Genomic DNA, 25,723 nt, shown 5'->3' on the forward strand with positions numbered 1-25,723 from the left:
CTAGTAATGTTGACCAGCGGTCATGGTTTAAGGAATTGATACCGAACAAGAGTTGTTGGTTGACTCACCAAAACCGCGAGGGTCGAGCTCAAATGTAGACCAAAACCGAGGCGTAGCAGAGGTTTTGGCCAACATGTTTGCTTCACCCAAGTAGTTTGGGTGAGACAATCAATACCGACAGTGAGGTATCTATTTCTTTTCTAAAACATCTCAAATTAGATAACGAACGATGTGGTTCTGAACGGTTTTTACTGCTTCCACTTTTTGCACCAACCCAAGCAGTTATGGTTGCCTAACCAAAACCGCTGAATTCAAAACGAGGCTTCATTGGTGCATAGTGTATTCACACTGTAAACTGCGGTTCATTATAAATCTAGATGTTTTAGACTTCAACACCAAACCCCGGTGTGCAAGGGATAGTAGTCCTAGGGCTGATAGTCCGTGTAACAATAGCCCGCATTGCTAAATGTTTTGGTTAGGGTTGGCGGTACAATAGAATCATGCTGCTTAATTGATCAAATACAATGCTACCGGACTATGACTCCAGGGGGACTATATCCGCTGTCACACCGGGACAAAATCGAGGTCTAATGTGTTTGACATTAAACATATGCTGTAAGAAAGGTCCCGTTTCTGCCACTGCTGGGTTAAAATGCGAAGCAAGCCCTTAGTGCCTCTATTCATCACGAGGAATCACTCGACGGTTGTGAGGCATTGTGGGTATTCTCCCGTCAAAAGCCGGCACATCTTAATTGGGCGTATGGGGTATTAGCATCAAGCTCATTTGCAATTAGATGGACTAATTAGGGATGGACTACAGATGCTTGCTACTGCTATATTAACCCTTGCACCATCTTGCGACGTCTTTAAATGAAACGGCCAGGGGCCATTGTGCTCACCGCATAGATAGTTGGTGTTTTGGGATTCATCCTGGTTAGGAAAGATACTACATGTGTAGTATATAGGTCGAAACAAAGTCGGTACGACATGTGAAGTATCGTTGCTTGGAGTACCTACCATAAAAAGATATCATGGAAAATAAGTCAATGATAAGCGAGATATTGCACTTTTTCCCTCTTTTTTTAAAGTTTTGGCCCCCTGGTGGCCAAGTCGAGAATCAGATCAGACTAAAATTCGGTATCAGAGGTTATATGATGTAGGGAGTCATGGGACCAAATTGCATAGCTTTATTGGTTAAGAAACGTGCCATTGTTACACTCAAACGGACAATTTACGCCATTTGATCTATGTGACCTTGAAAACTAGGTCAAATCAAAAACCCGTAATATATGTGATGTATCCTCGCTAGGAGAACCTACCATAAAAATGTTATCAAAAGCGAGACACTCATAAGGGAGATATATCACTTTTAGGTTTCCACTTCTGGCCCCCTGGTGGCCACGTTAAGAATCAGATCGGACTGATATGCATTGCCAAAGGTTGCCTGACCTGAGGAGTCCTGTGTACACAGTTTCGAATTCATAGCTCTAGCGGTTAAGAGGCGTGCCACTGTTTTTGAAATAGGATACGTCGACGGACAACGATGGACGACAGACACTGCGCTGTTGTATAGACTCTCGTACGGTGAGCCAAAAAGAGGCAGGGGATTTCAAGGATTATGGTTAGAAAGCTGAAGTCATTTTCAAACAACACAAAACTGGACACTTGGTCTTTCATACCGCAAAGTATGATAAGTCTTTCTATAGGAAAGCTTGAATAGAAACCCATTGAAACCCATAGAAATTCCATTGACATGACTGAAAAAGAGTGATTCTACAGTGGTTGGAACAGGGAATGGTCCTCACAAATAATGAGTGTACAGCCAAAACCAGAACTACTCTGAATGAAAAGCTCATAATTCCTGTTAATAGGCACAGTTATCACTGTTTTACAAGACAGCACAGACCCACAGTCACAACAATCAAAGTCGCTGACAATTATTTTTAGGATTAGGAAAAGTATGAAAAAATTGTAACCTGCCAAATGAACATTGTGAAAAGTTTCCGCAAACCACAAACATAACAAGGAGCATAATGTTTGCAGTTTACATTATGAGATTGAGAGATGTTTTCATTTTGTCACCATTTTATGGCCCACCCTGTATGAGATTGAAAGAAAGAAGGCAACCTACTGGTATCGTAGCCTGTATCACGTGGCTCTTGTTTTATCGATGCTGGTCGGAAGTTATTTGCCGGCTCCGTATCCTCATATGCTCTGTCGATGTAGTCGTGTTTGTAACCGCAGTGTGAGGAATAGACCGTTGTGATTGGATGGCCAGAGTGAGGCAGCGGGGGAACCCTTGTGACCGCCATGTTGTGGTAGCCGTGTTCGGGCCCAGACGTATAGCCGTGGTTGTGATTCGTGTCGAGACCAGGGCAGGAATACCTGAAACGGGAAAAGGAAAAAAGCAATTTAAAAAGACAACTTCTTACTTAGTTTTTTTTCTTAGCAATTACTGTTTTGAACACACACGGGTTAACCTGTCTAATGGCCGCACCTAGAGTAGTAGCACCAACAAAAATATTTTAAATAATTTTTTTTGCTGTCCAGATTTTTCAAAATTAAAACAGCACACTTTTATATTTTTTTTCCTCAGAAAAATTCCATTGTATGAGGCTGTTATGATGTACATTCCAAATAACAAATGACAACCTGGAAATCGTGTCATCGGCGTGTAAGTTGGTGCGTAGGTTGTGCGTAAGTCGCGCATACGTCGTGGATAGGGAAGTTGTTCCCCTCTCTGACAGCATTGGTGTCCTCCGGTTTCCTCCTACTTTTCATTACCAATTGCTAAATATAGTTTATAAAGCTAAGAATATCCTAGTTGACACTTAATATTTTAACTGAAAAAAAACGACGTCACCTCTCACAATCTCACCGTCTCCATCTAAACCTTGAGTGGGAAGATAAAATGGGTGTACACCATATAAACCGTGCAAATTGAAAAAGAAATCGACGCAGAAAATACCGTACCAATCATTGCTAATAGCTGCTCATCATTTTGAAAGCATCAGCTAATACATTAAGGCAGATTTCTTATTATCTCCGTGATGACTTACGTTGACAAGCTATCTGACCATCGCATTGACAGCGTACATTATCGTGATCACCCGACCTCCCTCCAAGCCTGCCGCGGCGCTTTACGATGATTGACAGGTGCGAGCCTTAAGGTCGTGCAAGACTCCATACACCAACCGTAATATTGCCTCAGGGGACATCACACACAAGAACATTTTCTGCCAATCCAGAGATTTCTCGATGTTTTTTGTGCTCAATATGGCAAGTGAATTCGGAGGTTGGTAAAGAACTCAATTCCTAAGCATTCTGAGGAAGACAATCTTTTTCAAGAAAGGCTGATGGGGAAGAAACACTTAGTCATGCTTGACATCATGGTGGTTTTAGGACAAAAGAGCTGTCTGTGGTTTCTGAAAAGAACTTATGTGCACGTAACATGTTTTACTGAAAGAGTGCGATGATACGGCATCCTGTAACTCTCTGAAACATTTTCTAGAATGACGGCAAATTTCCATCCCTTTTCTGCTGAACATATCAGAATTGGTGAAGGAACGAAGATGGCAATAGTTGGGCCATGTGCTCCGAATGCCTGCAAACGCATTGCCAAGGAGAGCACTCACATGGACACCACAGGGGAGACGGAATAGAGGCAGACCAAGAGAGACCTGGCGGCGTTCCATGGCAAAGGAACTTCAAGAGAAGGGCCTAACGTGGGAGGCAGCCAGACAGCGAGCAGCCAACAGACTTGAGTGGAGGACCCTGGGGAACGCCCCATGTGCCACCTAGGGCACGAAGGGTCCTAAGTAAGTAGTTTCTGCTGAACTCGTTCTAGAACATAGCAGTTTTTCACTAAATACCAGATGACATGGTAATACTGCAATAAGAATGAAATTAAAATTTTAAGTAGAAAGCATTTAAAATCGTTTAAAATACAGTTTACCTTTTAGAAACTAACGCAATATGCTATGTTAAAGTCAACATGGCTACGGCTCATGTGACCAGAGCGTATCCCAGTTTCTGAAGAATTAAGTGACTGGGAGTATCACTCCCCCTGGATAGGCTGTTGGTCTATCGCAGGTTAACTTCCCAGGCAAGCCTGGTACCCATTTCCTCCTGGGTGGAGGGAGGCAGGTAGAGTTAAGTGCCTTTCCCAAGGACAAAAACATGAAACAGTGTTGCTCCGTCCGAGTATCGAGCCTACCACATTCTGGTTATAAGCCCTGCGCTCTAACCACTCTGCCACTGATCCCCTAACGTAATACTCTCAACTCGGCTCTATAAGACCAGGTTGATAATACCGCCCAATACCACATTTATAATGTTTAGTCACATGGATATTCATCCAGGTTAGGGGTGGTAGGCCTATACAAATTCTCGTCAGACCTCATTGGTTGGAATCGTGATTTTGGGTAATCCTACATGTATGATTAACATGTAATGGGCGGGCAAGAAATACATGATCTGGTCTTATACAGCCGAGTTGAGAGTATTTCACAACTGACCAAATTTCTGTGCGGAAGTATTGCCACGTGTCAAAGGCGAAATATTTTGTGATATGGATTGTACATAACACAGGTTATATTTAGCTCAGGTGGGATAAAGTAGTTAGAATTCCTTTGACAGCAGATGAGTATCATGTAATATCGCTATCACGCCTCAGCTTAAATTTACGCAATGGACCCGGAAATATCAAACTTGTATTCATGATAACTGATTGCCTCGTTTGACACAATCATACCAACTATTCATCTTCAGAATAATGTAATTTTCGGCACAAAACGACATGTTTTCATATTTTTGGCACGGGAATAGAATGACACGTGAGGAGGGGCCTTCTAATTACCGCCCAAAGCCGACCTCCATGACATTTCCCCGGACAACCAGAATTTTTCTCCAAAGAACTGCCGTATTAATCATTCAGATCATCAAATTGTATACAACTTAAATGAAATATGGAAGAAGGAGCCCCCCTCTCATCTACCAAAATGCGTTTTGTAAATTTTTGTATCGTTACGATTGTTATGAAGTTATACATGAAATCCGCAAATTTCATCACTTTTGAATGAGAGGAATTAGATAATTTTGTGCGTCGAAAATTCTGACCACAAAATTTCAAGTTGCCGCCTTTGTTCCTCTGATCCTACCAAAACAAAATGGGGACACACTGCTTTGATATTTCTGGTCAGACCTTTAGATTCACAGAATTCTTACTTTCCCTTCGTTCAAATGAGATGTATTTTGAAGATATCCTTTAAAAGACATCAAGAATATAATTACAGATTGAAGAACATCTCCGTTCAGGACACACTTGTGACTGACTAATCCTCTCCTTATAACTAATTTGATTACGTAGGTCATTTTGAATAGAAATGACCAATTTGGGACCTTAAAACCACTGTCCCTTATAGGTAGGGTATCCTGCTAAGAGAGGTGTCCGCAAAGGGAGGTTCAACTGTGACTAACAAATCCTGTCCTGATAGGTGTTTTGATTATGGAGATCATTTTGAATAGAAATGACCCCATTTTGGACCTTAAAACCAGGTAGGATGAAACTGAAGTGTAGGGGCGGTCTTTTATGGTTGGTAATTAACGTGACCGCATCATGAAAGGGTTGTCAGAAATAGAATAGCTAAGATTGGAGAAAATCCTTTAATATCAAGATTGCCTCTAATAGAGCAGTCATGCCACAAGTAATAAATGACAGTTGGAATTCTGATCACTCGTGTCATCATACACGACTGTTAGAACTGGAGTTCTGCTCTAACTGAGCCATCAAAACGCATGTTTCGGAAGCTTATTTGAAAAATTAAGGAAGATATCTATGAGTATACGGTACCAGCTGATTTTGTTTTGGTTAATGTGTGATGAAGCTGGAAGTTTTCTTTAGTTTAATTGCTTATTCCTGTGAAAAGTGGGAGATGCAGAAAAATTTGTCGGAAAAAAATGTCAGATTCAGTCAAAGTGATAAATTGTACAATAATCTGGTCAAGCAGAGTGCGCACCTTCTGGTTGCTCCTTGAAACCACTGATTGATTTATGTCAAGACTGAGGTATCAGATAACAATATGGTATCCCAAAAGTGCTTTGGATAGGGAAACATTGAAACGCTCTAGGCCAATATTCATCAGTTCACCTTTATATTCAATATCATCTAGTACTTGTAAGTAACTGAAGGAACAACTTACTCTCTTCCCATTAGGTTAAATGTCTGGTAACCTGGCTTGATTAGACTTAATCTTTACTGACTTAAGTGAGGTCGTGTCTTGTAACCTGTGTATCATTGACTTCTTGTAACCTGTGTATCATCAGGACTTCTGGAATACTTTGACAATAAAAGACATCTTAACAACATATATCATCTCTTCATCTTGAGCCTTTCAGTTTGTCCCAACCCCTCCCACACAAAAGTTGAATAAGAACTCATTCTTATCAATCATCGTTCAATGTTTGCAGTCGAAAATGAACTCTATGACAACAGTTGGATCTAATGATATTTCCAAATGTGGAATCATGTGCCCATTGAGTCTAATCTATTCTAATAAGACGCCTTTTTAGACGTTATTGGTTTTTCATGTCCGTTAGTGTTTCCAAATATGAAACGTGTATCGTGAAGATTGGTCACGTGACTCAATATACTTAATAGCTGCAGCACGCTTCTCTAACTTTCTATCCAATTTTCTGAATATGCCTATTTCGGGCCCATGGGTTGAAATAACGACATGCATCTTAAGTACAGTCCAAATCACAATTGTCATCCCTTAATTTGCATCATTGGCGCGTTATGGACATAAAGTAGATTTGAAGTCATTGACATTCAATAGCAGATTTGATGTCATTTACATGACAGCAAATTGGACGTCACAAACATTGCAGAAGATTTGATTTCACGAGCATTTATACATAAGTTGATGTCACTGGCGTGACAGTGTGCCTATTGTGGTTACGCCGCTGGGACACAAGCTGCTGATTTCTTGCAACACCCCAAACCCCATCAACACGGGTGAAGCCCTAAAACAGGCACTCTACTTGATCACGTCATTAGCCTCGGTCCTCCTCCGTCACCTTTAAATCAGATATAGTTATCTCTAATCAGCTAAGCAAGTCAATCACACCAAGTGTCACTGTCAGAGGAAAACGCACATGCTATCTGGCCAAGGAACCTCATCCTTAATCCAGGGCATGCATTGGGACTTGTGGGAGAGAAGAAACCAGAAGCAGATAGAACTGAGAAAGTTGAACCGGCCCGGCCGCGCCCAGAGAAAGCCTGGGAATAACATCACCCAGCATGCACTCAGGTGGAATCCGCAAGGACTGTGGTGTCAGGAAGGCAAAGGACCACATGGCGACGATCGACAGAAGAAGAGGCGAGAATGATAGGGATGAACTGGGCTCGAGTTGGGAGAACTGCCCAGGTCAGGAGGAAGTGGAACAATCGTTTTGTCAACCTATGCTCCACTTGGGGTAACAGGGTTTTAAGTTGTGCATCGGGTCGGTAGGTGTACCGATCCCCATGGAGGCAGCTAAAAGTGCACAGCAGTGGAGTTCATTCGGGGTGCGAAGAGGTTAACCGCAGAATTCATTCTATCCTCTTCCACGGAGAATGCAATGGCATCATCTTGGTCACATGAAACATGGCGGAAATTTAGATTATGCAATTAGATAAATTCAATCTTGCCACTTATGATTACGGCCAGATATAGGGTTTAGGCCTTGTGAATACAACAACTAAAAAAACTTTATTTGTGTCCGAGTACGGGAGGTGACTTTCTCACATTATCTTAATTAGGTGCACCTACTTTTAGACAGCCGATTTTAAAACTCTCCAAAAACTGCACTAGTGAATCTTCAGACTTTCATTGTGCTTGATCACAAAAAAAATGCTCTATTTGCCAGCCTTGAGAACTCATCCGTCAGTGCTACTGTCTGGTGATTAGCATTCTCCTTTAGCCAAATGGCCTTCCCTTATCAGCAGAATAAGACAATTTAGACGTGCTCTTCGTGTCTGTATCGGCGAGAGGAACTAACTAAGCTGAACAAAATGACCAACATTAGCATAAAGCGACTCGACGCTTGTCTCTCAGGGAATTGCACCAGACACGCCGGGAAATGCATCTTTTTCAGATCTGTAAGAAGAGTCAACACTCCGAGGAGGAAATCGGAAGTCTCTGTATCCTTATACAGCGGAACCTCCCTTAGCGGACACCTCTATATTAAGGACGAACTCTCTAATAAGGCCACTAGTTTTGGTCCCAAATTAGTTATTTCCATTAGTTTTGACCTCCCCAATCAGGACACCTCGATTAGGTGGTCATACATGTAGTATGCCATTGAAATATTAAGGACACTTGTTTTGGTCCCAAATTGGTTGTTTCTGTTCAATTTGACCTCATTAATCAGGACACCTCTCAATTCAGGGCAGCACTTGTCAGACCTGAGGATGTCCTTAATAGAGATGTTCTACTGCGTTCCTTAATATAGCACCGCTAAAAACACATCTTTGTAAAGCCTTTCTTGAATGTTTTCATGATACAATGAAAAGGTCCTTCAGTAGTCTTCTTTTGACCATTTTATATGAGCTGCAATCAAGACATCAAAACTTCAACCCATTTTAAAGAAACATGTAGATAAAACAGGATTTACCTGATCATCGTATTTCATGATTATGTTTTTCATTTCAATTCATGCAATAAACATGATCAAAGTAGAATGCTTTGGCCAAGTAAACATTTAAAGAGTGTTTCTCACCCCAACCTTTTCTCAAAGTCTGAAAGGGGGCAATTCTATTTATGTATTTTTTTAGTTGGCCCTCAGTACCACCACGAAAGGTCATCAAATGTGCTGCTTATGATTCTGAAGAATTGTCACGTTGCTAGAAATAAGAAAATGGGCCATTTCTTAACAACTTAATGAATTTGGTAACTTGCTTTTTTCAATATTTCAGTGTAGATCTTGAACTTGGAAAGGCAGCAGGGAAACTTTTTTGATGAGGTGTATGGTGTATCTTCTCTTTGCCTTTTTTCATTAACCTTTTTGTGAATGTCTCAGCCTTCAACCAAGGATTTTATTGAGTCTACAGTCCAAATCATAATCGACATCCATCCTGCTTTATATCAGTGATGCACAACAAACGCACGAGCTGCGCACCGAGCGCTGACTTGCGCATCGATGACGCACCAGTGACGCACTTGTCTCTCTATGTATTGCGTATACACACGACCTACGCGCTGGGTAGCGCGTCAATGACGAGAAATTAGGTATGTCAATTGTGATATGGACTGTAAATCTCAGCAGAGTATTCAGCTCGTTTGAAAGTCTAATTCAGTCATGAAAGTTAGAGACATTTGATGATGTTGTATGACTAATAAGGGGTCAATCAGGAGAGATAATGGAGTTAAGATTCCACAAGATCATGCTTCACTTAATCTCCATTACACAAATTCATGCACAAAGCTTTCCAAACATTAACGAGGAATTCAAATAGCTGCGACTTGCGATTATTATCACTGCAATGTGCAATAAAAATATATCTTGTCTGCTGGTGAAACTGGTAGTCGCTGCGATCACAGATTTTCGTCGCAGCAATTAAAAGCACTTGTCTGCGGGGCACTTTAGGAGGTACCGGCATGTGAAATACGTCACTAGAACCAAGGTTGATAGTTTAATCTCGGTACTGACTTAAAGGTGGTGTGCGTCTGTACTTCACCAAATGAGGCAAATCTCTCAGGGGTTTATGTGCAGGCCGGAGAAGTAACATTAACCCCTGATTTCCTCAGGATGATTAATTTCATGTTTATACCAATGTTTTCACTGGTCCTACATGTAGCTAAACACAACAGCACTGATGATACCGGTGTAACAGTAACAAATGCCCCCCAGGAAAAAGTGTCCGGCCCTATTGTATTCTGCAATATGGTTCTATAGAGACCCTTACCGTCAAGAGCTCAGAGATTGAAGCGCATAATATAATCCTTTGTTTCCCGGGCATTCTATCCTAGGACATTTTAAACTTCTACACCGAATGTCATAGGTACATTGTACACTTTGCCAAGTAGAAATACATAATGATTTCTACGACTTTTAAATCTATTCAAAGACACGTAGTCCAAGTCACAATTGTACGGCAGCAGATTAGTGCCATAAAAAATAAAATATTATCTCGTTATTACGCGATCTTTTCTCGTTATTACGAGATGTTATCTCGTTATTACGCGATGATGGTATATGGGTCTATAAAGTACGGATCTTTCCTGCGCTTGATCCTCACCTTAATCCTCGATGTTGCGTGCAATTTCGCATCTCGTAATAACGAGAAAAGATCTCGTAATAACGAGATAACATCTCGTAATAACGAGAAAAGATCGCGTAATAACGAGAAAAGATCTCGTAATAACGATATAATATTTTATTTTTTATGGCAGTAATCTGCTACCGTACAATTGACATGCCCTTTGCTTCATGTAAGCTGGGCAGGACAGACACTCCGATGCATGCATCTTACACACTGGTCGCGTGTACATCGCCACGAAGCTTTCGTAACACACAGCGATGACGTGTCCATTCTCCAAACTGTAGTGCAAAGAACATTACACGTTTTACAGTTACGTGACCAATTTTACATTTGAAATCTCTGATGAATAAACGACGACTTCAAAATGCAACTCAAAACATGTAATGGAACTGTGACTTTACCCATTTCCATGTATTTCACAGCTCATACACCAAGCTAACATCTCCCTAGCAATCTGGCTGCTTAGCTCTATCAGAAAGTGACTAGCTGTCACTAGCCGACTCATTATGCTAGTTATCTCAAATTAAGTCGACGTTTGGTTGTTTAAGTCAGGTAAGATGGTCGTGATGGTGGTTATTATTGTTCTCTAGCGAAGACTCCATTAACGTTCATGTAATAGCCGGTTGAGATTGGCTTGCTCGCTACTATAAAGGGAAAGTGCACTGGATAGGGTTTAGTCTGAAGCCTGCAGACTCGAGGGGGGGGGGGGGCTCGCGTTAAATGAGTGAAACTCCCTCAGGATTTACCAATAATGGCTACACTGGCCATCTATCGGGGGATTGGCAGTAAGATTGCAAAATAAAATTTTTGTCGTGGCACAATCTTTCTTCGGAATCAACTGAAGATTTCTGTATGGTGTATCGGACGAGACAAAGATTACTAACCTGTCATTTTTTCATAAAAGTGGCTTTTAAATTTCATTCATAAATTCTAACTTGATCTTTATCATACACTTGCAGATATACTTCAACAAAACATTTATGTATGAAAATCGATGACTGAACTCTGTAATACACTTTCTCACTGTAAATGAACTCCCAAAAAGGCTGAAACACTGAAAAAATCACATTATCCTCTAAAAAACTTGTGAAAAACAGTTTTTGAGATGTTGACTGGTTGGAGGAGGCTCATGGCCCAGTGGTTAACACTGCTGGCTACCACGCAAAAGGGCCCAGGTTCCAACCCAGGAGAACCCAGGATTGTATTTCTGGATGAACCGGCGTGGTTTTCAAGGAACTGGAATTCCTGGCTCTTCACAAAACGTACAACGCATGGATTACTCGAGGGTCTGTCGGATGAGACAAGAAGCTGTGGGCCCTTGTCTCTGAGTATCTATGCCAGGACAAGTAAAATATCCCTCAAATGTAGATAGTGGCCTCTAGTGGACTCAATAACTTAGGCAAAACTACAATTAGGTTATGATGCCGGTAATGATATGATGATGATACCATGCAGAGTCTTTCAAATAAATACGTTGTCCCAGTCTATAGAGGCTGTTCACGTGACGTTTTGATGGCCACCTGCCAATGCATTTCCTTTACGTCATGACCACGTGTGACGGCCAATATGGAAGTGCAAAACAATTGGCAACGTCATCATGTGACTGATGTCACTGAAGAACCTCTATGAACTCCTAAAAAGTTGATCACAATTTTTTTTTCACAAACACTGAAAGAGATTGCATTATCCACTGAATTATAAATTGTAAAAAAACATTTTTTGAAATTATTGCAAGTATTTACAATGAAAATTATGCAAAATATCAGAAGCAGGAATGTAGAACAACCAAATTGTGCTTACCTTGCGTGTTCTGTAGTGTGGAACATGTCGTTAGGTGGCGGGAGTGGTGGGTAGAAGCCGGAGGAGGACACAGAGTCTCGTCCTGACGAACACACTGAGTCGCTCGGAGAGGGCATGTGCTCGTACGGACCATTCACGAAGACCTTCTCCCCAAATTCAAACTTGGCGGAGGGAGAATGTTTGGTCATCTGGACACATGGGAGGTATGGCGTGGGCACGATGGTCGGATCCGTTTTCAATGTGGGATGACGTGCCTCGTCTGAAATTAGACACAATTAGCAAAAAAACTGTAAGATTTTATATTCAGAGGGTTGATTTCGATAACCAGATTTTGGAAGATATTGCTTTTTGCTGGATCATATATCAACATGTTATGATACCGCAATGGCGGATACAGATATTAGGGAAAGGGGGCTGCAGCACCCCCGGAGGGCACCCAAGGTGTAATCCTGGAAACCCAGGAGGACCTGGAAGCCTTCCCCCCCAAAAAAAATTGAAGAAATCAAAGTGCCAAATACATGGATTTTGTGGGTATCTAAGGGCTTGAATAAGAATTAGCTAATACAGTCCAGATCACAATTGACATCCTTAAATTGACGTCATTGACATGCTACCCAGCGTGTACGCTGCACGCAAACACGCGACATACGCACACGCATACACGCGAAACATAGAGAATTATAGGCGCCATAGGCACGTAATTCGTGCGTACATTGAGCATGACTGACGCGAAACAGGAAGGATGTCAATTGTGATTTAGACTGTATGTGCTTCTTGTGGTAAGGCGTCCTTAGTAATCATGGTTCTCTGACTGAAAAGGTCAGGGCCAGCCTCGTGCGCCCTAAATCTACAACTGCGCGCAATAAATGAACAGGTTTTCTTCTTGAGTAACAACAAATTCAGAATCTATAACACTGTATCTGTTTTTAGTCTAGAAGGAAACCTCAAAATTAGCTAAAACTAAAGAGATTTGGCTTTTTCTTCCAATTTTATACACAGACTAGAAAGTGTTTTTTTTAATTCACAGCTGGTCAATTGCGCCTTGCCCTACAATGGGTTAATTCCAGCCTCGTGATACATGTACATACTACCGATCATAGATGATGTGTGTAAGACATCCGCAGCCTGAGGAAATATCCGCAGAACACGAAAATGTAACGATTTATGCAAAACTCTACGCATAGACCCCAGGACATCGGAAACTGTACACATTTCATTCTGATTTTAAACCTTCTGAACAGAAATGCCGGCTCTAATCGTGTTATTACGAGATGCAATGAAAACTATCACAGTAGACAATACCATGCTTTGATAAACATGTCCTATATCGGACAATAAATGTCAACATTTGGCTTCTAAAGTATACTGTGCGGCGAAAGGTTTCAAAGTTCGAACTCTTCCATGTAAATAACATCATATCACGCATTATTCTATTGCCGTTGACCTCAAGCTGGAGTGCTCTGGGGGCTAGGGCAGGCAACGGGGGCTGAGCAGAGGGGGACTTGAATCACATAAACATTTCAAATCTCTGAATAGTGCGAGAAGATTCCCCCCTTTTTTATCTGGAACGCTGAGACGCCATTTCCCGTTATTTCAATCGTAAAATTTCAAATATCTCCTACGAAATGCATGCACTGCCTGAGCATGGAGGGGTCCAGATCCACTTGTTCCCCTGGACAAGCCCCCTGGCCAACCCTTTAGATCTTGAAGCACTCATAACGTGTACCCGTATGGCCTCCGCAGTTTTTCAAGCTGTGGCCTGATCCTTTGGAACTAACTGCCCCAAGCCCTTCGGGCAGAGGCAAACCTTGAAGAATTCAAGAAACAGTTGACAATGTTGCTTTTCGAGGAGTGGAGAGGGGCGCTTTGAGCGTGGTTAAACCACGGAAAAGTGCCTTACAAATGACTGTTATTATTGTTATTATTTAGGTTGTTAATCTCTTAATAAGTTCTCAATACTGTGTAACTAACTATTCAACAATTGGTTGGGCAGGAACTTCACTATGAGGGTGAGAAATGGGTAATTTCAAATACTAAATGCTCTGATACATTAGGAAATCACCTCGTCTATTTGTTAGGGCTAAATATGAGGCCTTAATGACATTTGTATGCAACTGCAGACATGGCAGATAATAATAGCCAAACAGTTAAAAAACATCGCTAGGAAAGTTTTTGGGACAACCTTTACAATAAAGATTAGCCCAGGGGTCGACTAATGATAAGGCCCAAACAAAGAGTTCTTCCAATGACATCTCGTGTGATTGTTACACGTGCACTGTGTTGACAAATGACGATGTATCAACATGATCATGGCTTGCATCACATGATCTATTGTATATGATATTGACAGAGTGGCATCATCTTTTAGTCAGCCCTTCTGCTCCCCTTACTTCCTTCAGCAGGCAATATTGACTAGAGGCCCTCGCATTTCCAAAAGAAACACAGACAGCGAGACTGTTCTTACATCTAGTATTGTTAGGCAACACAATGACAAAGGCCAAAGGTACATTCTGAGAGGAGAGAAACCGAAAACTAGACTCTATTTTATAATTGAATGTCATCCGAAATGTATTGGTTGACCATTGGAACCACCATTTTGGCCAGAACTTGAAATCCTAAAGCGATTAGATTCCTTCAAAACGAAGTAAATGTCTATTTCAAGGTTTGCAGGGAGTCTGTTATCTGGAAAATAAAGCGACTCCCACCCTTGAAATTTGCATTCACTTTGTTTTGAAAGAGTTCTGATTACTTTAGGATTTCAGGTTCTAGCAAGAATGGTGGTGCCTAGTTCATCTTTTAAGCTGTGATGCTAGGTGTCGAGTCTGGCTGGTACACTGGGCTTATACCATCTTTTGATTCCCTAATCACTGATTATCGTGGCACAGCAAGACCTGTAACAATTTCTAGGCTTTTAAAGAAGTTCCCTGCATATACAGTAGAACTAGGACTGCTAGGACAGACAATTGATATCCTTAATTGAGAAGTGTCCTGATTAAAGAGGTCAAATTCAATTGAAATGTCCAACTTTTGATCAAATGTGGTGTCCTTAGTAGAGAAGGTGTTCTTTAACAAGGAGGGTGTCCTTAATAGAGAGGGATTCCTTAATAGAGAGGGTGTCCTTAATAAAAAGGTGTCCACTAATGGAGGTGCCACTGTATTTTGAAAAAAAACCCTAGTATATAAAGAAATCCTACACGAGACTGGATAGACTCCTCTTATCGATCAGTTACGGTGTAGAGATTCAAAGCTTAAATGATGCATTAAGTCGAACATGAACAATTCTATTAAGCTATGAAAATTCTATTTTGTGTTACAATCTTTTTCATCCAATTCGAGAAAGATTCCTATAATTATTTTTATTAAAATATTTGCTTGTGTACACCATGCATGCGTAGACGAAGTCGGAGAGAATGCTTATTCAATAACAATTTCTTCTTTTATTCAACCCTATATTTACCATTTCCGCATGTTTCCAATTCCGCTAAAAAAAACAGGGACAAATTAATTTCCTTTGACAGGAAAAGGGTTGAATGAGCTGTGAGAGCACTACACTCGTAGTATGCACGGAGCCCGCTCACTATACGCTGAAGAGGATGTCCGCTGGTGTAATGATGACCCGAATACTTCCTGGCACACATCCTGTCATCACCGCAGAACTTGTACAAGGCCGGGCATTACGGAATAGCAGTACCGGTTGTCTTCACTCGACGAACAGGAAGCCGCACAAATAAATGAACCGGACGAGAGGAGGACGGATGACGTGTCTAACATTCATCAATGATTGTTGACAATCTTGTCAGAACAGATGCAGTTCAGTGAGCAGTGCATTACTGTACATACATACACTGTATAACGCTCCATAAAGTTAAAGGAGAACTTCGTCATGTGTATCGTATTTACTTGTGGATTAGAAAAATAGAAATGCACCATGTCGTAGAGCAGTTATTATGCATACAAATTTGCTGAAACTTGGAATATATAGTAGTTGTATATCTGTCTACAAAACTGGATTGTTGAAATTTATGTTAGATTGTATTTACACTGTTAAACATTTTCAAAAAGGGTTATTTTTCAATTTTTTAAGAAATAGAGTAAGCTGTAAGAGTCCAAGTAGTTTCTTCTTTTTGAAAATTGTGGATTTAAAGTGCAGATTTTTTTTGATTTATTGAAATTAATGTTTTGTGTACCTTTTTACTGAATGTGAAGATATTGTACAGGTGTATGATCGTTGTGTAACCCTTCTCATTGTGTAAATCAATTGATTTTATTTAGGTATACTTTCTGACCAAACGAAGGAGCACAGTCAAAATCACAATTGACATCCATCCAGCTTCGCTTGAGTGACCAGTTGCGCGCCAATGACGCACCAGTGATGCGCTTATCTATCTTTGTTTCGCGTAATACACTCAACTTACATACAACCTGACGCGTCTAATCCTACTCACCAGCTGAATCAATTTGTTCATTTCTGACCGAACCAAATGAGGCAATATCACGGAACTTGGCAGGACTATGGTTCAGAATGGTCTATATGCAGCTTGATACCTCATATTTGTAAATTGGTGAAATTTGGGCCAATTTCTGAGATGTAAGCCTCATAAATCTGGACAAAAGTTAATTGGCGAGATTTTCTAAAATTGAGAGGAATTTGAAATGTTCATGTGCCGAGCCATATCACATCCAGTTTATCTTGGTTTTCCAGTTTTAATCAGGTATAAATAATGTGAACCTTATCTGTCTCTTACAGTTTTTAATCTAAGTTAAACCCTTGCTTAGTCTATTTTAGTAACTTTCCATTTAAAAAAATCTATTCGGAATGAAATGATCTTTCGTAATGGTGACTGTATTTTTTTAAAAAGAAAACCAAATTTCCTGTACATTTTACAAATTGCACAGTACGTGAATGAGGTGATTGCCTTATTACTTAAAGGGGTCCACCGTCCGTTATTACTGGTGGTCCAGAAAAAATAGAAATACAGTTATACACAATGCCGTAGTGCAATTATTATGCATACAAATTTGCAGAAACTTGGTATAAATAGTATTTGTATATCTGTCTACACAATGACAGCATTGAAATTAATATTCAGTTCGTATGTACGTAATTGGAAATTTTCAAATTCAATAACAAATTTCAAACTTTTAACAAATGAAGTTGGCCTTTAAATAGCATTGTGTATGCCTATAGTCAATGATATTACTGAAAATACATCTATCCTGGACGCGAGGCCAGGTCTCCAGTTTAGGAGATCTTGAACTCTCCAGATTGCTGAGAATCAGGCAGGCCTTTCAGCTTGCTGTGGCCTGTCCTGGAAAAGGACAGTTAATGAAAAAAGTTAATGAAAAAAGTTGGAAAGCAGTGTTGTTTGAATCCTTCAATGAAATATAGTTGTATTAATCTGGCAATTGCGTTCTTCAAGTATGAGACAGAAAACAAATGTGTACATTTCAACTAAATTGACTGGCAGGATACACAGCGTTGGCATTTGATCCGAAAAAAACTTGATATTCTCAGTGATTTTTCAAGACTACACCAGGTGAAAATCTCTCCGATTTGGTGTGATGGGTCATATGTACATGTACAGTGAAAATGCTAGCAAAATCACTGCCCTAATACGACTCTTTTCAAATTCCGTTACCATCATCAGCCTGCCTTTTCCATCTTGAAGCTCAGGCCAACACTTGGCACTTTGAACCAAGCTTGCCCTGAATAAACCCACAAACCTCCAGTGGGATTACCGACTGTTTACTGATACCACAACACCCCCTCAGTTCGATGATAAATGTTACCCCTCCGTGTCTCAAACTGCATTTCAAATGAACACAGTGAATACAAACTGCTTTTTAGTTCCTCAATAAGTCATATATTATTCATTCCGTACCTTAATTGACACTTATATTGTACTTTTGTTAAATGTATCTACATTTTTTTCCCAATCGCCGGGGAGGATGATCGCTCCTTACAAGATCGTGTATTGAATCCTGTGAGAACGAGAAATTCCGCATCCGATGCATTTGAAATTTCAGCCAATGAGAACGTGTTTTAGATGCGATGATTGTTTTCAATAGTGACCGAGTTTCTAGGAAAGATGTAAGAGACATTTTGATTGGGCGAGGTATATTTGTCCGCCCCGTCCCGCGAAAAACCATCGGTTTATTCCAGGGTCAGTAACGTGTGCGAGGGGAGGAGGATAGGACTCTGGATTTTCGAGGATGACCTTTCTACCTACAGATGAAATCAAGTTGGTCCTCGTTGAGTTAGTAGTAGATGTATCGAGATGCGTCTGCAGTGGATCAGACTTTAAAGGCCTAAACCGTTCGTTAAACATTTTGAATTTGTAATTGAATTTAGAAATGTCCAATTGCGAAAATACATAAATATAAATTTCAACATTGCTGATGTGTAGATTGATATAAATATACTATGAATACCAAGTTTAAACATATTCATATTCATAATAACTAAACTACGGCATTATGTATTAGTGGATTTCTATTCAATTATGAACGGTGTACCCCTTTAGTAACCAACTCCAACCAACACAAACTAGTCTTACCAAAAGAAACATGTCTAAATTCTCTACATCAAGTGCAACTGCTTGATTCAAGTTGAATTGAAACGCAAGCAAGACGAATCAATTATTGCAAAGAGATAAATTTGATCAGAATAATTATTAGTGCCAGTCTATTGATTCAAGCCTCAGGCCCGTGAAAAGATGGCCGTTTTATTCAAATGAAATAATTGGAGTAATTGTCCAGCGGGATTATTGGGCTGGACATCTGGGGATGTTGATATTTCCAATAATGCGGACTATTGCAACAGGTCTGTTGACACAACAGAGCAACTCGCAGTGCATTCACATTAAGGAAACAAAAACGGAATACTGAAACCCTGGAAATGCTTGTGTGCCTTTTATTCTTATGTATTCTTCAGAAATGAAAATATATGGCCTGAAAAAAAGAAAATCTATCTGAAATGTTTGTTAAAGGGGTACGTTGTTCGTTACTACTCGTGGTCCAGTTGAATAGAAATCCACTATTCACAATGCCATAGTGCAGTTATTATGAATATGAATTTGTTTAAACTTGGTATTCATAGTATTCGTATATCAGTCTACACAACGGCAATGTTGAAATTCATATTTTGTACGTATCTCCGCAATTGAACATTTTTAAATTCAATTACAAATTCAAAATTTTTAACAACCGGCGTAGGCCTTTAAGGGTTGACTCAACGGTAAATTAGAAGTATGACAAAGATGCGATTTCAAAAAGAAAACCGCAAAAAAAATTGCCATGAATATGTTATGAATCCTAGATTTAGAGTAATATGGTGGATATTAGCAGAGCTAGAAGACACACACTGGATAAAAATACAGAGATGTTGCAGATACTTCATTTCAATTAATACAGCCCAAATCACAATTGACAGCGATCCTGTTTCGCGTCGGTGACGCGTAACGTACGCGCGAGTTTCGCGCCAATGACGTGAATTAAGGTGCTACATTTTTTAGCCTTGTGTACACCTATTTGTTAAAATCATCTCGCCTGATGGCCCACTACACAGTTCATTAGTAAAACCAATTAATTTGGTAGTTTCTGTTGCACAAACTGTGAAATTAGTAAAAACTAATCTGTAATTAGTTGTTTCAACTAAAAAAGTTGTAAAAACTACCATTGAAATGATGAAGAATTACTATTTTGATAGTTGGAATCAACTAATATCACAGTCTGCGCAATAAGCAACAACCAGAGTAGTAAAAAATACTATTTGATAGTTATTTTTACCATTTAATTTTAAGAGTGCAGGCTAAAATTGGCAATGGAGGCCACTTAACATTTCAGTAATACAACCCGTTCCTGGGTAGATACACCTGCAATGAGTCCAAATACAGTATGAACTAAAAGCCTTTTTTATTGATGAACTCTTAACATGCTTAAGGCACTATGGCCGACCAATGACCAAGGTTTTGAGTCAGTGAAAAAGTTGACGTTGCCATGGATAAAGAACGGCTAAGGCATGTTTAGTGGACTAAAGACATGCTACATATTCCGGTGGAGGTTCAATAGCAACTTAGCATGCTAGGGTATTAAAAAGCATCGCCGACCAGGAAAGTCATTATTCACAGAACTAACTGAACTACATGTAACATGTGTTTGCTACATTTACACTGTAGGCCTGTAGAATGCCTATTCAATTGCTGGTCAAGGATATCAACTCTATCATCCTACTCTAATTTTATCGGGTTGGGAATAATATGTTTTAACCTGTTCGGTATTTTTTCCAAAAAATTTTATTTTTATTCCTGACTAAGAGCTGAAACAAAAATTTTTCTCAAATTCCCCCCCAAAAAGGATCAATTCTTTAATTTCTAAACCTCTGCAAATGGACTTTTGTGCCGGTTTTCCTTGTTGACAGTTGATGATGCAGTCCAATCAGAATTGAAGAAAGCTCTGTAGCTTTGGGTTCAAAGTGTATAGCCTTGGGGGTGGTTCATCACCCTCCATTGACCGTGTTATAACAACGGCTTGACATCGCAGGTTAAAAAGTATACTGCAGTGCTGGAGAATAGTGGAGAATGTTGAGCTCTTGACTTTGAGAAAGTTGGCACCAACTGATTTGTTTCCGGTAATCATTGTATTGATGAAAAAGATTATATAACTACAATGTATGGTCAAATGAGGCTCACAGAACCCAAGATCTGAATATCCAAACATTTTATCACAAATATCCTATTGAAACTCAAGTAGTAAGACATCAATACAACCATATATACGCAATGAAAGTTGCTAACATCTTCATGATGTAGACGTTTATTTACACTATATACATATTCCACGATCGATTTAGGTTCGCTCGAACCCTCATCAGGCGGTATACAAGACTGAATGAGAACCATAGACTGGTGACATACATACTATTATACATTATGCAATGTTTGAGTAATTATAAGTGAGCTAAATTTAGAATAGTTGTAGAAAATATGACAACCCTTGAGTTGACAATTGGGTGTTGAGAATTGGCTTTTTGATTTTGATGTGTATTGCCTCTTTGATGGAACATTGAAAATCATTTCTTGCAATATCTACAACTTTGAAATTCTCAATCGAGAAGTTGGATTCGCATGACCTACAGATCGTGGAATATGTATAAAGTGTAAATAAACGTCTACATCATGAAGATGTTAGCAACTTTCATTGCGTATATATGGTTGTATCGCTATCTGGACTCCCTCCCCAAGTTATAGTAAGACATCACTTTCAATGCAAAAACCATTAGAGTTTAAGCAGAATAGTTTAAAAAAATCGACAAGACCCAATTGAAAGTGAACTTAATGCTTATTGCATCTGAATTCTTCAACTGTAATACTGAAATGAGAACGATTTTTTAAGATTTGTTACCTTTATATAATCACAGTCAAGATCACAATTGAGGTCTGTCCTGCTTCGTGTCAGTGATGCACAACATACGCAAGAGTTACGTGCCAAGTTGTGCGTCAATGACGCACCAGTGACGCACTTATCTTTCTTAGTATTGAGTAAATTACGCCCAAATTATGTCCGACCTTCACGCTTGGTGATGCACCAATGACGGGAATTAAGGGATGACGACTGTGATTTGGACTGTATATTGTCGACAAGATGAAACACACCACATTCAAATGGACATGTCAGGGAAAGGTCATGATCAAGGAAGCTGTTCCAACTTAGATATCCGTAAACCAGATAATTCAGGCATCGTCTTTTTCGACTACTCAGCGCAACAAACCTTGAAATCATTTGGCCTACGAAAACCTCTATATCACATAGATACACCGATATTCATGATACCAAAAATATATAAGGCTCGCTTATATTTTCATAATACTTTTCCCGATTTTCCTAAATTCATCAGAAAAATTCCAGTAGATATGCCACTTATAGAAAAAGAATAAAAGGCAGATACTGTGTGTCAAGAAAAACTCGTTTAACTTTAGATTCTCTATTGAAAACTCTGATATCTACACCAATTCGTCACAGGAAAGGATCAATGCATGGAGAGCTAACTCATATTAAATCGGAGTCAACATTGGAAAAGCGTGATAATTCAGTCAGATTTTGAATTTTTCCTTTTTTGTGCAATTTGTTGATTGAAACTACTTATGTAGAATAGGAGGTGACTGGGCAGCCGACAGCTGGGTAACATTGCCCTTAATAAAACCATTGGTCCTTTAAGTTTGCTTGGTGTTAGCTAAGCCCTTGGACTCAACGCCATGTTAAGCTAACAACAGCGTCAGTGACAGAAATCTCTTTTGAACAAGAGGGGCCAGAACAATTGATACAAAATTCTAACAAAAATAGGGGACTTCCTTCAGAAGCCAAATTTCGACATATTTTTCTCGACACTCTATACAACTCCAGATTGAAAGATAACATTTTTATTAAAATCCTTTATGGCGTTGATACTTTGACTAGCATGGATACATAACTGTTATCCCAAGAACTTAAGTATTTACAGTTTATTTGAACAATATGAAATAATTTGATACTTTTGTATCCATTTTCACCAAGAAAAATAGAATCAATATAAATTGATAACATCTGTACCAGCTTAGGTCCATCCTCTTCAACAAGTTTAATAGAAGTTTTAAACAGTTCTTATACTCGGTCAATACCTAACAATTAGTCATACTTTTAAAGGCCTATGCTGTTAATTTGAAAATTTGTAATTTGTTACTGAATTTGAAGATATTCAATTTCTGCAGATGAGCTTATCGTGTTTATAATGTTTTCTACGGGTTTTATCTGCAGATGAGCTGATGTTGTTTATAGTGTTTCCCATGTGTTTTATCTGCAGATGAGCTGATGTTGTTTATAGTGTTTCCCATGTGTTTTATCTGCAGATGAGCTGATGTTGTTTATAGTGTTTCCCATGTGTTTTATCTGCAGATGAGCTGATGTTGTTTATAGTGTTTCCCATGTCTTTTATCTGCAGATGAGCTGATGTTGTTTATGATGTTTCCTAAGGGTTTTATCTGCAGATGAGCTGATGTTGTTTATGATGTTTCCTACGGGTTTTATCTGCAGATGAGCTGATGTCGTTTATAATGTTTTCTACGGGTTTTATCTGAAGATGAGCTTATATTGTTTATAATGTTTCCAACGGGTTTCATCTGCAGATGGTTTTATGTTGTTTATAGTGTCTCCTTCGGTTTTCTCTGCAGATGAGCTGATGTTGTTTATAGTGTCTCCTTCGGTTTTCTCTGCAGATGAGCTTATGTTGTTCGTAATGTCTCCTTTCGGTTTTCTCTGCAGATGAGCTGATGTTGTTTGTAATGTTTCCTGGGTTTTATTTTCAGATGAGTGATCGTTTTTGTAACAAACGACTAATCATCATGCACATGGCATGAAAGTAGTTTTACTGAGCTTTCCACCCACTACATGAGTCAACCTCTTTACGCCTAAAATACCAGTAAATGATTTCCTTTTTTCCTTTCAAATCACTGCATCAAAAGATGACCCAGAAAAACAGAGTCAATCATTAGATGAATGAAAAAATCATGCTCCCAGTATGAATAAGTTTGATTGTATTATTTGATAAGAGTGTGAAAACATTGTTATTTTATTGAAACTGGATTTGTCAATTGAAGAGTAGTTTGGGTCGTTTTATTATATGTTTTGCAAGACCATATTTAGAAATATAATGTACATGTTAATCAAACTCCTTTTCAGTTTCCGGAACTGTTTTTCGACAAGAGGCTAAAAACGATGCTTGTGGATCAATATTCTACTGCAGATTGGAAGTTTAATTACAAAGGAATTATTTTGAAGTCAAAAACAAGGGGAGGGTATTTTCATACGATACATCATGGTACTTTTATGGTGTCAATCACTGCTGCTTTGCAAACTATCTATTTTGTAATATAATTTTAAAGTATCTTGATCACTCTAATTTCACAATATTACTTTAGGCTTCAGACATGATTTAACACATCTTAGTTGGGAATTACTGTAAACAATGGTTTATAATTAGTAGTAATTAGCATGTTATTGATGTTGGATTAGCCACTCCAAAAAATGTTCATGTTTAGCATTGTTTGTACTCTGTCTCGATCTCTAAGTAATTTATGTTGTTGGTTACCAGTTTTCTTGGTGAATCTCATGTTATTGTGTAGCAATTAAGGTTTTGGACTCCAGACTGGGAACACACATTTGGTTTTCCCATTTGTGATTGTGACTGTGACTGTGAATGTATTTGGATTCATGAAAGTTAATGTCAATTATAAGAAGTGAACAGAATATTTGGACGCTGATTTCTTCCATCATCATTCTTTTCTCCCCCATTGACTCGCTGAGGACACTCCTCTTTGACCCGAACTTTGGCAATAGGCATGGCCGGGAGATGGAAATGGTCAAGCACCTTACGCGATTTTAACTTGTTAATAATGACTGTGTGATACTGTGATATTATATACTTATTTTTGTACTTATATGTTGTGTAAATTTTATTCTCCCATATGGGAGGTTAATAAATAAATAATAATAATAATAGTACTTTTTGGCTCTGTAACTATCTGAAGTTGGTGACAATCATTTTGTCTCCATTGACTCGAAACCAAATAGGGCCATGAACCACTGTACGTCCGTAGGAAACGAGTTTAGAAAACATATCATCCTTTGCCAGTAGCAAATCTCGCCAACAGGTCTTATCAAATATTCTAATGGTTCATGCCATGTCAGAAATCACGAATATTTTAGAATTTGTATTAACACAATGGGCATAAATTCCTAACGACGGGCGTTAGTCATGTTAGAAATAATCTGCTTTTATCAAATGTATCTTTTGAGATGATTGATCCAAAAACGGAATGAAAATTTTCAATACGAAGAAAAATCTTAATCTCAATTATCAAGGACCGTTGGTTTGTCCAATTGGAATCAACACTGGAAAATATGTCTAATCCTGTGCTCAAATTTGTGCAGTTTCATTGCTGACTAAAAACACTCAAATCAAAACATTGATAATAACCTAACAGGATGCAAGATTTAGAAAATTCCGCCGTTTTTCAGCCATTATTCTTGATTTTATTACTGCCTTATAAAGTTTGATCCGATCGTTCATAGATTATGTTGTACATATTTCAAGAATACCCCTTGGAATTCCTCAAGAAATGATATTGTCTCTTCGTGATGTACATCCATGATTTATTTCTAATGGAAGTACTGGTTCGGTCGGTATGAAATCATAATTTATCTTAAGACATATTACTATAAAGCGTCATCGAACCAGGTCTATGATGAATAGAAGCGTTTAACTTGAAAACTCTGGATGAAATGGAGACATCTTTCAGAAGCTTTCGCAATCGGCTTAACTCTTAACTCGTTTAAGTACATTTACATTTCAACCACAGAGTTTTCAGGTCAACTACTTTTGTATTTATTTTAGACATGTTAGAGACATATTTTCTTTTAACAGTGTTCAAAGATGAAGCGATTAAAGAAGTCTTGCAACTATATGATTCAAATTAATCAATGCTTTTCAGTTTACAAACTACCGGCCAAATAAAAACGCATGAAGAATTTTATTTCAATTTTTTCTCAAGAATAAATTCATATTTTTCTTTAAGAACTGCTCAACTG

The 25,723-nt window shown here is 39.0% G+C and overlaps 1 protein-coding gene across 1 annotated transcript in view; it reads right to left on the reverse strand.

The window, feature by feature from the left end:
- LOC135497720 (ETS translocation variant 1-like) overlaps window positions 1-25,723 on the reverse strand; it is a 72,519-nt gene that overhangs the window by 46,593 nt on the left and 203 nt on the right. The window contains exons 2-3 of the mRNA XM_064787553.1: window positions 12,104-12,362; window positions 2,132-2,385 (exon numbers count right to left, since the gene is read on the reverse strand). Coding sequence (XP_064643623.1) covers window positions 2,132-2,385; window positions 12,104-12,291 — 442 coding nt within the window. The 5' untranslated portion in view covers window positions 12,292-12,362. The remainder of the gene's footprint in view (window positions 1-2,131; window positions 2,386-12,103; window positions 12,363-25,723) is intronic.

This window comes from Lineus longissimus, chromosome 13 (genome assembly GCF_910592395.1).
Source record: "Lineus longissimus chromosome 13, tnLinLong1.2, whole genome shotgun sequence".
Taxonomy (NCBI): Eukaryota; Metazoa; Nemertea; class Pilidiophora; order Heteronemertea; family Lineidae; genus Lineus; species Lineus longissimus.